The 15,654-nt window shown below is 40.2% G+C and overlaps 1 protein-coding gene across 15 annotated transcripts in view; it reads right to left on the bottom strand.

Annotated features, from left to right (window-relative positions):
- KLF12 (KLF transcription factor 12) overlaps positions 1–15,654 on the bottom strand; it is a 507,694-nt gene that overhangs the window by 101,476 nt on the left and 390,564 nt on the right. For all 15 annotated transcript variants that reach the window (XM_031466116.2, XM_064493092.1, XM_010978786.3 and 12 more), the window contains one exon: positions 149–284. In XM_031466116.2, coding sequence (XP_031321976.1) covers positions 149–284 — 136 coding nt within the window. The remainder of the gene's footprint in view (positions 1–148; positions 285–15,654) is intronic.

Genomic DNA, 15,654 nt, shown 5'->3' with positions numbered 1-15,654 from the left:
AAGAACACAAGGCCGACCTGGAAGATGCTGACACGTGCGCCCGACCAGAGCTAGAATGACATGTCTGGGGAACAGGAGATGCTACTGTTTCCATCATCCATTGAACACCTTGGCAATTCTTATTTCATCCTGAGAATGTGATACTTACTCTTGTACTGCTCTGGCTATGGAAAGGGCCGTAGATCCAGTTTCATTAACGCTATCTAAGGTCACATTTGGCAGGTCATCATCATCACTGTCACTTTTACTCTGTCTGGGAGATAGGCCTCGGGGGTCCATTTGTGCTGGGGAAAAAAGGCATATATAATGAATTACAATTAGTGTGCAGAAAGTTAACCTTGTCCTGGACCAACATCAAGCATGGAATGTCTCTTCGGTGTATGTCACACACATGGAATTCTCCAGTGATCCCGAGAGTTAGTGAAAGCGATGGATTGTGTGTACTGAGCGCTCACTGGCTCTTTTCCCTCATCCGTCTGATTTACAAAACCTCCATCAGCTCTCAGTAGTTTCAGGGGATGATGACAGAACAGAACCTGTACAACCCATAAATACTACTACCAACTTCTGAGGGGTCAGAAGCTGATTAGGTAGCTCGTGAGTTCCTGATCAACCCTCTGGCCTCTTCGCTTCTGCTTCTGCTGCCAGAGTTCTGGTCATTTTGCTGCACGTTAGCACTTTCGCCGGAAGGCGGAGCAGGAGGGAGAGACGGCTGTAGTTGCTTATAGCGCTCATCGTAAGCTGAAAGAAGAACAAGGTTTACAAGACTCACATAAATGTTTAGGTACTTTTCATACTTCGGTGAGTCCTGGTCTCCCATTCTCTGCTGCTCTAAGTGGATCTGAGTGCAGGAAAATGACAGAAGTAGCAGCATTCTAAATGTATTCATAGGCACTGGAAAGCGCCCTTCGTCTCCATCCTGATCTCATTTTCCAAAAAGGCATCTCTAGAAAAGATTCTCCTCCCACTGCAAACTTGCCAAAGCGAAAAAAGCCCTATGTTCTGATCTCTGTTGATTGAGACCATCTGATTCTTTCAAATGAGAGAATTACCATCAACACTGAACATATTAATGCAAATTAAAAAAAATAGATTTCACTTCCACCTCATTCTTCTCAAGACCAGCTTTAGCATCCACTGCCTGGAATTTCCATCAGCCCTCACCTCAAGCACCAAATACGCACACCTTCTAAGTTAAATGTGCAGCACTAGCTACATAATTGCATTGTTAAAATTCACGACTTCAACCCTCGGCCAGCTCGAACCAGAGTCCTGCTCTTCAAACCTGTCCATGTTAAGATTTCTAAAACCACCACTAGTTGCAAAGAAAAGCAAAGTGCACTTAAAATCACGGTTACAGTGACATTTGGGTATATTTCCAATTTCATTTTTTTCCCTCAAATCTTTTTTTTTTTTTTGTTAGTGTTTATCATGTGTTTGGTTTATCATGTGTTAGGTATCATGTGTTATATTTCCACAGGGAAATCGTGGTATTTTCCCATTGTTTTTACCCACAAAAGGCAATTTCTTATGATTCTACCTAATATTTATAACATGAGTAGAAAAACTATATACATAGAGAGTTTTGACATGCTTCTAACTTAACCTTGGCTAGGAAGGAACTTTTATGTGCTAGTGTACCTGACATACATCCTGCCTGTAAGTATAAACACACCAAAATGTACTCTGAATAAAGGAAGTGCTTGGTAAATGTTGCTTAAGTGAAAGAGAATATAATTAAAGTAATCTAAAGCAGTGGTCCTTTAGTGAGGGCAAATCTGACCCCCAAGAGACATCTGGCAATGTCTAGAGACAAACTAATTTGTCACAACTTGAGGGGAGGAAGATGCTTCTGCCAAGGATGCTGCTAGATATCCCACGATACACAGGACAGTCACTCCCCCATGGCAAAGAATTAACCAGTCTAAAATGTCCATAGCACCAGGTTGAGAAACTCTAATCTAGAGATTTATGAGTTTTAACACAAAGTTGTTATATCTGATGACTTCCAATTGCATGACTATGTTCTAGGTTCAAAGTTACTAGCAAAGAAATTAAATTACATGTTGGATTATCCATATTTGCTGGTTCTATCCTCAAATAAAACAACTCACTGTCACATGCCTCAGCACTCACAACTTCCACAAATACAACACTTGCTTCCTCAAATGCCAGGAATTATGCTGTGACGCTCATTAAGAGTGCTTGGATGTTGTCTTTGTACCACATGGTAAGACTGTTTCTTTTCCATCTGATCTCCAGAGAAGATTCCCTAAGAGGTGGATGTTGGAGAAACTCTGTAAAGTAACCAGTTCTAGAACCATCCAATAACAAGAGAGCTACTTAAGCACTCTGTCATTCCAAAGGCACTGAAAAGCATCAGATCATTTAAAATTTATTTTGGTTGCAAGCAACAGAAACTGGCTCAGGCTAACTTATAGTAAATGAATGTACTGGAAAGATAATGAATAGCTCACAGAGTGGAAGGCAAAGATGGACAATCAGCACTCAAGTAACCCAGGACACAGGGATGATACAGGCATCTCACCCCAGAATTCACAGATAGTTTCCTTTGGGGCAATCCCATTACAGAATGATTCCTTTAAGAGTCGTTCATAACTACTCAAATTCAGCCAAGAAAATGACCTATCTAGGCTTCCAAATCACGTAGTGTGTGGTGTTACACCTGTAAACATCTACAATCTAACATATAAAGTTCTTAAAACATCACGCACTGAGACTCCTTTGCCAAGACACCAAATTAACAAACAGCCAAAGAAAAAAGAATGTTCTGGTGGTCCCATTTTAATCAAGACAACCACAGCGCTCATAGGTAAGTAACACAACTCAAGGAAGAGACAGGCAGTTAACCAATAAGCAATGTGGCTCTGAAAGATAAAGTCAGGCTGATGAAAGATGCCAGATAACTGGTGTGAGGGCTGATCATCCGAATTCTGTTATGTTTACATCTTAATGGAAGTTTAAAATATGTTAAATATGCCATCTTTTTTGATGTACTTTTCAGGAACATTATAATTGAGGATTTCTTTCCAATATTTTCAATAAATATTATGAAATACATCTGCTACCACCATGCTGGAAAACTCTTCTTACCCATACCTTCAGCCAAGTCGAGGAAGTAATTAGAAAAGCTTTTTAAAATTTGCATTGCTGATTAGGTCAGATGATTAGCTTATCTGCATACTTGCATAATTCCACTCTATTTTTATTAAATGTAGGGTAGGGACATCTACCCTAGTTAACCTCCGTCAGTCCTTCAGTTTCTTGGCTCCTTTAGGAAACTCCAATTCTTTGGGGTTCCCATTCGGAGAAAAAGGAGTTAAATGGGCACCAGAACCAAAAACATCCCTACTTCTCCAAGCAAGAGAGCAGGAGATGATTTGTAAGCATCGAATAAGAATTTACATCTGAGAGTTTGTTCCTATTAAGTGAAAAAGGGATGACAGTTTTGGGTACTCCAATTCATTGCTGATGGAAGTGTCATTCTTGAGTTGAGGCACTTGGGGACACCATGTGAGCTTCACTCCATGTGAAAATCCTGGGAAGATTAAGGGCAGAAACCCCAAACCTGCGGTTGAACCTATTTATTCTGACTTTCAAACACCCGCCTATGGTCACCTGTAACTATAAAGGTCACCTCAAGGAGTTGTCTCCCTGTATTCATGCTCTTGTGTGGCTGCTTCCCACAGCGGCTCTGGACTTGGCTAGACGACTTGCTGTCATTTGTGGCGTACTGGACACATTCCAATCACCAGATGACCATGGTCATAGAAGTGACTAGCGTGAGAACTGCCCAGGTAAACCCATTACATATTTTTAAACTTTTTTTTTCCTACTTTTTTTGGAGGGAGGAAGTAATTACATTTATTTTTTCATGGAGGTGCTGGGGATTGAACCCAGGACCTCGTGCATGCTAAGCACATCCTCTACCACTGAGTTATACCCTCCCCTCATTCTATATTTTTGACTCTCAGAACTAAGAGCAAATATAATAGTTGCTATTTCAATATACTAAATTTGGGGGTGTTTTGTTACAAAGCTATACAAAATCAATGTACCATGTTCCTCTCCCAGCTCCTTCCAGTGATTTCCTGGCAATGATGTGGACGAACTTCTGCTACAGTTACAGTCAGCCTATCACGTGCTCTCTTCTCCTCCCAAGAGGTAATTTGGCCTTAAATGACATAAATTTAAGTGGGCTCTTAATATAATACTGGAAGACAAATACCATACATTATTTTACATTATTCGCTTCTTTTTTTGTTGTTTTTTAATTGAGTGGGTTTACAATGTTGTGTTAATTTCTGGTGTACAGCAGAGTGATTCAGTTATATACATATATTTTTTTCATGTTCTTTTTCATTATAAGCTATTACAAGGTACTGAATATAGTTCCCTGTGCTATACAGTAAGACCTTGTTCATCTATTTTATATATAGTAGTTACATATGGTAGTATCTGCAAATCTCGAACTCCCAATTTATCTCTCCACCCTTCCCCTCCCCCTTGTAACCACAAGTTTGTTTTCTATGTCTGTGCGTCTGCTGTTTTGTAAATAAGTTCATTTTACTTCTTAATCCCAAATATGCAAAATGTATTTAGAGGTATTTTGTCTTTAGAAGCATTGTCTTTGATCCTCGGCCATGCTTCAGGCAAGCTTCTACAGGAAGGGGCCATCAGCTGGAATTACTGTTCCAGTGAACAAAGCTTTTCTCCCCAAGTTCACAGTTCACAGGAGGCTCTTATGCATAGACCTCCAGGCATGCAGTTACCCAAAACTGTGTTTCCTATGTCTGCCTCTTCAGAACTCAACTGAAGACAGTTCAACATTGCTCCTCCCCCTCCTCGCCTGCCCCCCGCCCCATACCAGTGGACTGACAGACAGAGCGGCATCAGTGCCCCCCACCTCAGCTTGGGTGTTCTTCTAACTTCCTTAGAAATGAACTGGCCAGTTCAGCTACTCTTCAAGGAAAGGAAGTTTTCCCATAAGTCACCATATTTAATGTGTACAATACAGCCATCTTTGAACATACATGGAAACTTACAGGCTAACATTTCCTATTCAGAAGGAATGATTCTATCCCCTTGACCTCGGCCCATCAGGGCTGGAGGGGCAAAGGGTGTGCAGATGGAAGGGGTGTGAGGCAGCTGGGTGGGGGCGGGTGCCCTGCTATCAGCCTCCCTCTTCCTCTGTCGGTGGCTGACAGGCTGCCTGCCACCTGCAGGTGCCCTCATTGCCCGCTCTGCCAAGGCTGAATGGTGCCCCAGTTAGAGAAACCACGGTTTCCAGGAGGGCTGCTGCTTTCTACTAGAAATAAGGGCAGCTGAGGATCGGGGGGTGGGGATAGAAAGTGAAAGTGTGGGGGAAGAATTCCTAGCATCACAGAGTGGAAGTCCTCCTCCAGCACCTTCTGTGTAGGAACAGCTCCCAAAAGGACAGTCGCGGTGTTCCTTTAGAATAAAAACATGGCTCTGGCTTCACACAACATGGGTGTGACTTCTGGCCCTGCCACTTGTCACCTGCAGCCATCCAGTCTTGGGCAATTGACTTCCCACCACTAAATCCCAGTTTCTTCTCCTGCCATTGCCTCTGTGAGGAGTAAACGAGACAATATATGCAAAGCATTTAGGACCCCGTCTGGCACTTGGCAGTCAACCATCATTCTGTCTTACCCTGGCAGTAAGTTTAGTACCACTTCAACCGTCCCTTATATAATACTATTTGTAAATCCCTCATCTTCTCCCAGACTTATTCAAATTAGGCCGTTTTCTTTTTAATTGTTCCTAAACCGAAAATACTACCACAGAATATGTAGTATAATATATAAATCCTCTACTTCTCTAAATCCAAACAATCCCCGACTTACGAGTGTTTAACTTATGATTTTTCAACTTGACAATGGAGCAAAAGCGATACGCATTCATCAGAAACTATACTTCGGATTTTGAACTTTGATCTTTTCCTGGGCTAGCAATGTGCCCTAGCACACTCTTGTGGCGCCGTGCAGGGCAGCCAGCCCCCGGTCAGCCCCGTGATCACGGCTGTGAACAACCCACACACTTAAAACCACTCTGGTTTTCACTTTCAGTACAGCATCCAATACATTACATGAGCTATTCAACGCTTTATTAGAAAGTTGGCTTTGTGTGCAATGATTCTGACCAAAAGCAGGGATGTAAATGCTCTGAGCACGTTTAAGATAGGCTAGGCGAAGCTATGATGTTCAGGAGGTAAGGTGTATTAAATGCATTTTTGACTTAAGGTCTCTTCAACTTACGGTGGGTTTTCTGGGATGTAGCCCCATCATATGTCAAGGAGGATCTGTATTCAGTCCACAGATATTCACTGGGCACCTATGAGGTACGAAGCACTCTTCTAGGTGCTGGGGAGGGAGTAGAGAATAAGGTACATAAAAAATCCTGCTTTCACACTGGGGGGAGACAGATAACAAAAAGAAAATAAATAAGAAAACCACATCCTCTGAATCTCTGTCAGATAAATAAAGCACAGAAGGGAAGGAGGGAGTTGCTGAAACGTAGGTAGACCATTTTAGAGAGGGTGGCCCGGAAGTCCTCATGGAAAGGATGACGTCTGAGTCAGGACCTGCAGGAGATGAGGGAGGCTTGCAGATGTGGCTTATTGTTTTGAGTGGGTGAAGGTGGGACATTCCAGGCAGAGTAAACAGTAGGTACAAAGGCTGTGAGGTGGGAGGTTTTACGTGTCTGAGCACCTGCAAGGAGACGACTGCTGAAGCTGAGCAAGGGAAAGCCCAGTGATTGAGGCCAGACAGATGAGGTGTGCAGGGAGGCCCTGACAGCCAATGTAAGGATTTTCAGTTTTGTTCTGGGTGGGAAAGGAAGCCACTAGACAGGATTAAGCAAAAGAATGGCATGATCCGAATTATGTCATTTGACAAGGATCACCCTGGCTATAAGAGCACAGGGGAAGATCTGGATGGAGATACATGCATGAGAATCGTCAGTGACATTAATATTAATATTCCCTAAAAACTGCATGAGCTTTCTTCTCTTTGGTCACCTCATGCGGGCTGCACACAGAGTGGCCAACTGAAACTCAGGACTTTATTATCTGAAGGGCAATAAAGCATGCTCTTCGTACTATATTTTGACCTCATTTGGTTTCAGAGTATTAGTTGCTCAAATATATATTTGATTCTTCTGGCATATCAAGATATGTGATGAGAGAAGAATTCATAATGAAGCCTGATTCAAAGGATGGTGGACTCCAAGATTAGAACCAGCTTCCACTATGCTCGATTTCTTACTTCCTTTACTTTGGTTACTGCCAATGAGACTGCCTCTACACGGTACCAATGGTGATTGTCTCTATAAACCCCAATGAAGATTTAAAAAATCCCATCAATTATGTAAATCTGGGGCATTGGTTCAGTGTAGATACAATATGCAATTAATTCATTTTTTCCCCCCAATTCCTATCTAAACACTTGACAGTGTAATGGCTTCTGCTCCCATTATATGAAGAAATAACCTCACATGTTCTTATAATCCCCTAGTGCAAGGTCCCCTTCTCAGTTACAATGCCACTGGACCTCTCAGCAGCTCTTAAGACTGTTGGTTTTCTCTCTTCATTGTCATTTCCGGCGTTTTCTTAAATCTCTCTCCTCCTTTGATTTCAGAGATGGGCACACTAAGGCTTGTAGGCCTAGTCACCTGCCTTTGTAAATTAAGTTTTATTCCACCATTCTCATTATTTTGTTTCTGGCTATTTTAGGGTTACAATGGCAGAGCCAAGTACTTGTCCCAGAAACCATTAGGCTTGCCATAAAATACCATCTGGTCTTTTATTTATTTTTTTTTAATTAAAACATTTTTTAATTGAAGTATAGTTGATTTTTTAAACTTTGTGCTTGTTTGGAGGGGAGGCAGTTAGGTTTGCTTACTTATTTATTTCTTAATGGAGGCACTGGGGCTTGAACCCAGGACTTCATGCATGCTAAGCACTGCATTCTACCACTGAGCTATACCCTCCCCCACCAATCTGGTCTTTTAGAGAAAGCATTTGCTGACTCCGTTGTAGACCGTTGAGTTCTCTTGGGTCTTTCTCCCTCTTACCTTCTTCACCTCGTCTCTCTGCATACACCTAAATGGTTGTTTCTCCTCCAGAATCCACTCCCTAACCGCTCCCTTCTGTCTCTCTTTATTGGTGAGCTTCTCAGTAATTCTACGCTATTCCACAATCTCTACAACTTCAATGACTGGTCTCAGAAGGGATGAATGCCAAATCCATGCTCCCAGCTCTAAACTTTGCCCTCAACTCCAGCTTATTTATATTTATATTTCCAGCACCCTACTCCACAAGTCATTTCAAACTCCAGTCCTATTTTTCTTTCAAGTCTCAATTTAACAGACTCATTGTTCTCCTGGTCACCCAGGTTCAAAGCTCTCATCATTTCACGTGTCCCCATCATTAAACCAGCTGCTAACTGCTACTGCTTTTACCCTACAATTTTTCTGGAGCCCCTTCCCTTCCTTTCATACTGCTTCTCAACAAACTTCCTCAAAGTACTGCTACATACATTTGTTTCATACAATATTTCTCTAGGGATTAAATGAATGCAAGACTTACATCAAACCATTCCTTACCTGAAAGCCTTTTTTTCCCACCACCCAACAAATGAGGTTCAGCTGCCCTCCCTAAGCTCTACAGTTTATTTTTCCTTCAGAACTCAATGAGTCTTCTCTCCAAAGCCCCTTAACCCAGCTACACACGGCTGTTCCCTTCCGCCCACAATTCAGTCAACAAAAATCTACACCCTTCCTACAGAATGGTGCCTTCTTCATGAACCTTCCTTTCATTTTCCAACAAAAATGTAAAACTTCCTTTCTAAAAAATACCCATATTTTGTATTTATATATTTTTATGGCACTTTCACACTTTACATTTTGAATTATACTTAAGCATGTATTTATTTTATGTCCCTTCTTCATTCTGTCTGCTCCTTGAAAAGGGAAGACCATGTTGATTACATTCCCATGCACACAATAAAAAGCAGTATTTACTGAAGACAATGGTAATAAATGCAGAGCTCTATTTAAAATGATCACAGTAGTTCCCAGTTGGCAAAAGATTCTGAAATATAATGATAAAAGTATCTATTTCATATTTTATTTTAAAAATTACATCCTGGGTTATTTCTAATACTAACATTTGTAGGGGAAAAGTCACAATCATTAAATTTCTATTACTCTGGGAAGTCTTGGATAATGACTTATTTTGGTTGGAGTAGGCCAAGGGATAACATGGGAATGAAAATGTTCATAATTTTATTCACTTTTTAGCTAAATTACATTTGCCAGGCTTTTCTTTCCTTTCAGGAAAATATTTTAAATACTTCAACATACTTATCATTTCTATAAGTTACCGCTTGGAAACTGTACTGTAATGAAGGAATGAAGGAATTCGATTATTTAAAATATAGCTTAAAATTAATGTTTGTTGAGATGACCAAAAAAGCAATCAGGGTTTCATTTTTCTAAAGAATCATGACTAAAACGATTTTCCTTATTTATAAAAAGAAAACAAACACAGATTTACAATTGTCCTGTGTTCACTGGAAGCATGCCTTAGCGCACCAAAGACTTGTGATTAAAAAGAGTTCATAAACTTTTCCATTAATAAGTGGGATTTTACACTACGCTTACACTAACCCTATTAACTCTCCAGAGTCAGCCAAGAGCCCTGAACCTCAGGGGTCTTCTAGGATATCACTACTCCACTGTTCCCACTATGTTTCCATTTTGTCGATTCACTGCAATTGCTCAGAACCCAAGCTTAACCAGCTCCAACTGATTTATTCAAAACTGAATCCACCTTAGGCAGAGATGATTTAAAAGACTTAATAATAAAGTGAATTTCTGGTGAGTACATATGGTGAATAGTGAGATCATCAAAGTCATTTTCATCTGTAAGGCACAGATATTTCTAGAAGATGATTTTAGGCATTAATCTATGGCCTTTCAATTTTCTTATTTCACTTAGTTGGTTATTCTGCTCTATCTGTGTCTTCTGTTTTGTAGACTGGGTAGAGTTGAACCATGAAAGAAATAGATCGAGATCTTCTGCAATGATTTTAAGTACCACTGAATCGTGATCTTCGACTTAAATAGAAGGTGCTTAGAAATATTTAAGAAAAGGCAGACAATCTACCTTGGACTTAATAATTCTGTTCCTATATTGGCTGCGCTATGTATAGCTAGTTGGCATGTAAATGACTTACTACAGAATGGTTCTTGGCTAGTTTCAAAGTAAAAAGGCTTAAAAATGTTGGCACATAAAACTAATCACGCACCATGGCACGTTTAGAATCAATGGTACTGTTGTCTTCACCCCTCTTTGCTCCCTGTGTCTCATTTTACAATACATTTAAACCTGCTAGATTAAAAGTCATAAAATGTAATAGTGGTTTAATGCATTCTCTCAGACATACAGCAGGCCTTCGGAATTCTGGAGGATATGTTCCCAAGACTATTAAAGATCCTCGCGTTTGTGAGTGATTGACGTGTGCCGCTGGACCTCTCTACAGCTCTCAGGACTGCGCGTTATCCCTCTTCACTTTCACTTCCAGCCTCTTCTTAAAAATCCCCTCCCTCGGCTTAGGGTATGGCTACACCTGTCCTTGCAGCCTGTAATACATTTCCATTCAGAGTTATACACCTCCTGTGCACACTCTTACATCACATTAAAAAAAATTTTTTATTAAAGTTTTCTTTCTCATTTAACTGGCAATTTACACCCCCTCCCCCATATGCCTCTTCCCCCAACAACTCACTAGCTTATTGTGTGGGTCACAGGCTGAGAGCAGAGCACCACTGAGATGGGTCCTGTCATTCGGAGGTTCACTCCTGCACTGACTCCCCCATTCACGTGACTTGTTAGAAAAAGTTTCGCACAATATAAGGACTACATAATGGACTTCTGGGAACACTTATGAAAAGCCGAAATCTTAGATGTTACATCCATCAATGCCAATTACACGGAGTGTAATTTTTCTTTATGAGGGCAAGTGTCCGTACTAAGTCTTCTCCTTGCCGTGAACTGCTTGGCATCGTCCTAATTTGCAGTGAACAGCTATTCAAAAATGACCTGTAAATATCTTTGGACGAAAAAGCAAGTATTGATACATTTTTCCCTTTGTTTCAATCTAGGTTGAAGGCTGTGTTTGCTCACATCCTCATTTTATGCAAACTGCAAAGAGAAGTATTTGCTCTGTAAAACCAGATGAAAGGTGTTTTCCATATCAATTCTTTGCTTGGTATGCTTTTCTAAGAAAGGACAATTCTATCAGTTCCCATCAATCCTTGGGGGTTTGTCTGTTTTTAAAGAGATTTTTTTTGATGCTCTGCTAAAAGTCCCCCTTGGGGATGATAAATTACCGAGCCTTCTGAGAGTGCCAGTGAGATCCCTACCATCTAGAAATGGAACCATGATTTCCTTTGGCTTCAGGTACAGTCACTACTTTGGGACTCATCTGCACAGACCCCTTTCTGAGCCCAGGGACTCCAGCCTCGAGCAAGGTCAGGGAAGGAGTCCACACAGACCCTAGCCCTGGCTCCAGAAATGACTCCAAGAACAAGGTCAAAGTTGTACTTCTGCCTAGAGACAGGCCAGGTGCAACAAGCACCTTGAGAACTCTAGTATGACACACGCTGCACTGGGAGAGGGCACGGAAGGCATGCACTTAGCTTTCTGGCTCTCTTCACTTTCACCTGACTTTACACCTACTTCTTTATGAAAGCCCACCTTGGTTCTGTGAGGAGAAGGAGGTCAAGGCTACAGTGGAGGATGAGGACTTGGACTCTCCTAGACAAATGGAAGACAGTGTAGTGCTTGAGGTCAGTATGTTTAGGTGTTGAACAAACACAAATGTTGGATTGCATTTTCTTTGAATATAGTAATAAAGTAAAACAGATTTTTTACTGGTAAGGCCAGTGATATTTATTAGTGTTCTAACAGCATGCATTCTGAATGTCATCGACCCTGATTTCCTTAACCAGAGCTGCCAAGTCGCCCCTTTAGCACTAAGCATTGGCTGTCCCTGAGGCCAAGCCCAGATGGCTCGTTATAATCCACGCAAGTTCATGTGCTAGTAATCAAGATCTTCCTGTGTGTCCACCACGTCTACGTTATCAATTAAACAAGATATCAAGGACCAACACAGCTATTCAGTACTCATCCCTCTCGCTCCTCCAGTCACTCCAGACCCTGAACACTGTTTCCATCCATCGTCTCTCACATCCAACCATCTTCGACGTAAAGATAAAATACAAAGAGCCCCTTCACATAGGACCCAGTATTTGTTCTCATACACTTGCTTATAAAATTAAGTTAAATTATTTACAGCTTTTCCTTTATGTCATTTTTATTTAAGAAATTCCACACACCTATATAATGATCACCTATCTATCCTCCCAAAAGACTGAAAAAAAAAAACTTTAACATTTACAATATTTCTTTCAGATCATTAAAAAAAAGTAAAATACCACAGAAAGAGTTGACTATTTTTTCGCGTTTGTCTCCCTTTTCCACTGTGTCCTGGTGTACCTAAGTTTTAATGCTTTAACTCTCTGTGTATCAATGAATAGTAACAAATGCAGTTCTGCCCTTTAAAAACTGTATATAATGATGTCATGTTCTACAATTTATTTTCACTTAACATTACATTTGAGATTTTATTTATATTCTTATCACTTAAAATTCTTCTAAAGTCTAAAGTCATATATCTATTCTCCCAAACACCAGAAGAAACCAGCACACTCCAACTACCCAGTGAACATTCCCACCTTGTCCGTGTTCTTTTTCTTTATAGTTCAATATTTTGGTACATATTTTACTGTCAAGAGTTAATTAAAATTGATTTCTTTGTGCAGATTATTTATCTATATTTTAAAACCAGTTCTAAGCTCACTTACCCTTTCGGGTTTTCTTCTTTCAAAAATACACCCTTTAGTTCTTCAGCAGATTTGTGTGGGCGGTAAATTCTTAATCTATGCTTGAAAGTTTCTTTATTTTACTGGCAGTTGAACTGACTTTTGTTGAGAGCAGGATTCTAGGATCCCTCACTCGGGCCTTTGAAAAGACTACATTCTGCTTTCTGACATCTGTTGTTGTTGATGGTTTCTGTCTTTCTTTAATTCCTTTGTAGAAAACCTTTGGAGAGTTTCTTTATGACTCATGCTTGATGATTTCACCGCTATGTGTCTAGATGTGGGTTTATTTTTACTGATTTGTCTATGTTCTAAGATTTCTGACATCCCTTAATTTTCCAAATTTCCCAGACATTCCTCTGAATATTGCTTCTCCGAATATCGAAGTCTATCTATTCTTATTTTATAGAAGTCCTTTAAGATAAATGCTGGAACACTTCAGTTCATGCTCTTAACATTTCCTGTTTCTGTTAATTTTTCTACTTTGCCTTGTTTTCTTAGTACAATTATCAGTACAATCTTTCAATCCATCTATTCTCCCATCGAATTTGCTCAACATGTTTCAGTTGTGAAAGCAAAACCTGGGAATTATCCTAGATTTATTTTTTTCCTTCATCCTGGACATCCATTTGGGAACTGAGTTCTGCCCATCAGATTTCTATTCATACTGCCTCTGCACTGGCCTTTAGGAATTTTTACCTGGCTTCCTTAAACAGCCTCCTAACGGTTCTCCTTTCCTTTATGTTCACTATGTTCAGTCCTTCATCCACAGATTTGAGTATTACCATGTTACTCCCATCTACTTATGAGCTTTCTGTGTATCCCTGTGGCATTCAGTAAACACAGACTCCATAGCTTGGCACACAAGGCCTATGATGACCAGATCCATGGACACTCCTGGAGCCTCATTTCCACTTCTTATGAACACCCTCATTTGAACCAGACCAACCTATCTTTCTGTATTATCCACCTTCCCACCAGGATGCACTATGCTCTTTCGTATTTCCAGGACATTGCATCTTTTTTTTTTTTTTAACTGCCTTTCCTTCCTCATCAATGTGGATAATGTTAGTAACACTCCCATCTGAGGAAAACCCCTCTCCTGAAGTCACAACCACCCCTTCCAACCACTGAGCTTTGTGCTCCTCTGTGACCTACCTCTGTGGGTCTGTGCTCACCTGTACTACAGCACTCTTCTCAACACAGTCTCCTGCCTCCTTTACCATGTGACTATGAGCTTCTTGTGGGCACTGCCTGGGCATTGACCATGTGGCTGAATCATAACTGTGCATTAATCTAATGAAAAAGTGAATGGAAAGGAATACACTGGACAATTCCTGGGTAAGACAAAAGGTTAAAAAAAAAGGGCTTGAATACTAAAAAAAAATTTTTTTTAATCTGGTGGTTCAAGTTTTATTAAGTTTTGGTAAAAGAATAAGAAAGCAAAAAAGGAAATGAATGGTTATTATAATCATCATATTCATTTAATAACAAATATGAAGACTTTTTCCCTATTTAAATGGTACAACGTAGGGAATAATATTCAAGAAGTTTATATAATGAGTCAACTAATTTCATTTAGTTTATCAAGTGCAACAGTTCCTAGGTGGTATCATTTTAAAATATGAATATACATACATGCATGTCTCATGAATCTGCATTTATATATACAGGAATAAATAAGGTGCAGTACCGAGATCTTCTCTGGGCAGCCTCTAATACGCCCAGATGTGAGATGGCCACTGCATCCTGTACTTCACAAATAAGCAAGGCTCCCTAAGTAAAGCACCCACCGGCAATATTAGTAACAATACAGCTGCTATTCCTTGTATTATCTCTGGAATGAGGTATGGGGTAAATAGCGTTAACAAGTCGAATCTGAGTCTGTGATGCATTACTCCTACTGTTACCAGGAATAGTTCTATTCTCAATGTTAATCATAATTAAAAACAGAGTGCAACACTGAACAATGGCTATAAACCATTCAGTGGCTTATTTGGACTTGCAGACTGGAAATGTAACCGTTCACTTACAGCACATCATGCAAAATCGTACAGTTAAAACTAGTTTCAGTTACAGTCGGAAAGGGGTCGACTTTTTAAAGGTGAGGGGCTTATTATGGTGATTAACATAAAAAAGGATCACAATTGGCCAAGGAAGGAGAGAAATCGGTCGGTTAATAAGTTGCCCCACTTGCAAGGTGGATGGATGATGAGATAAGAAAACACGTGATTGGATGTTGCAGCACCTTGATTACTGTAGATCATACCAATGGCACAACGATGCCACGAAGTGGGCTCTCAGCTGTTAGTGCCCACTTGTTAGATGAGAAACGGTTCATGCTCCATGATAACCATGACATCAAGAATATGTTGGAAAATAACTACCACATATCATGATGCCAGTCAGTTTGGGAAGACATACAAGATACTCTACTCTTTGATAAACTTCCTAAAATAGTAACAGAACTACAAACACACAGAAAAATACTGTATGAGACTCTGAAGAGAAACTGACACAAAAACTGGAAAATGTTAGCTCTTACTATGAAGCAGTTCTCTACAACCAAACACACTTTAATGGAATTTATTTCCCAATTCTTGAAGAAGGCATTTCTGAACATCTGCTATATAAGCTAGGATAATTCTAAAACTGTAATGTTATAAT

Source organism: Camelus dromedarius, chromosome 13 (assembly GCF_036321535.1).
Source record: "Camelus dromedarius isolate mCamDro1 chromosome 13, mCamDro1.pat, whole genome shotgun sequence".
Classification (NCBI taxonomy): Eukaryota; Metazoa; Chordata; class Mammalia; order Artiodactyla; family Camelidae; genus Camelus; species Camelus dromedarius.
This window is presented reverse-complemented; position numbering and strand designations above follow the sequence as displayed.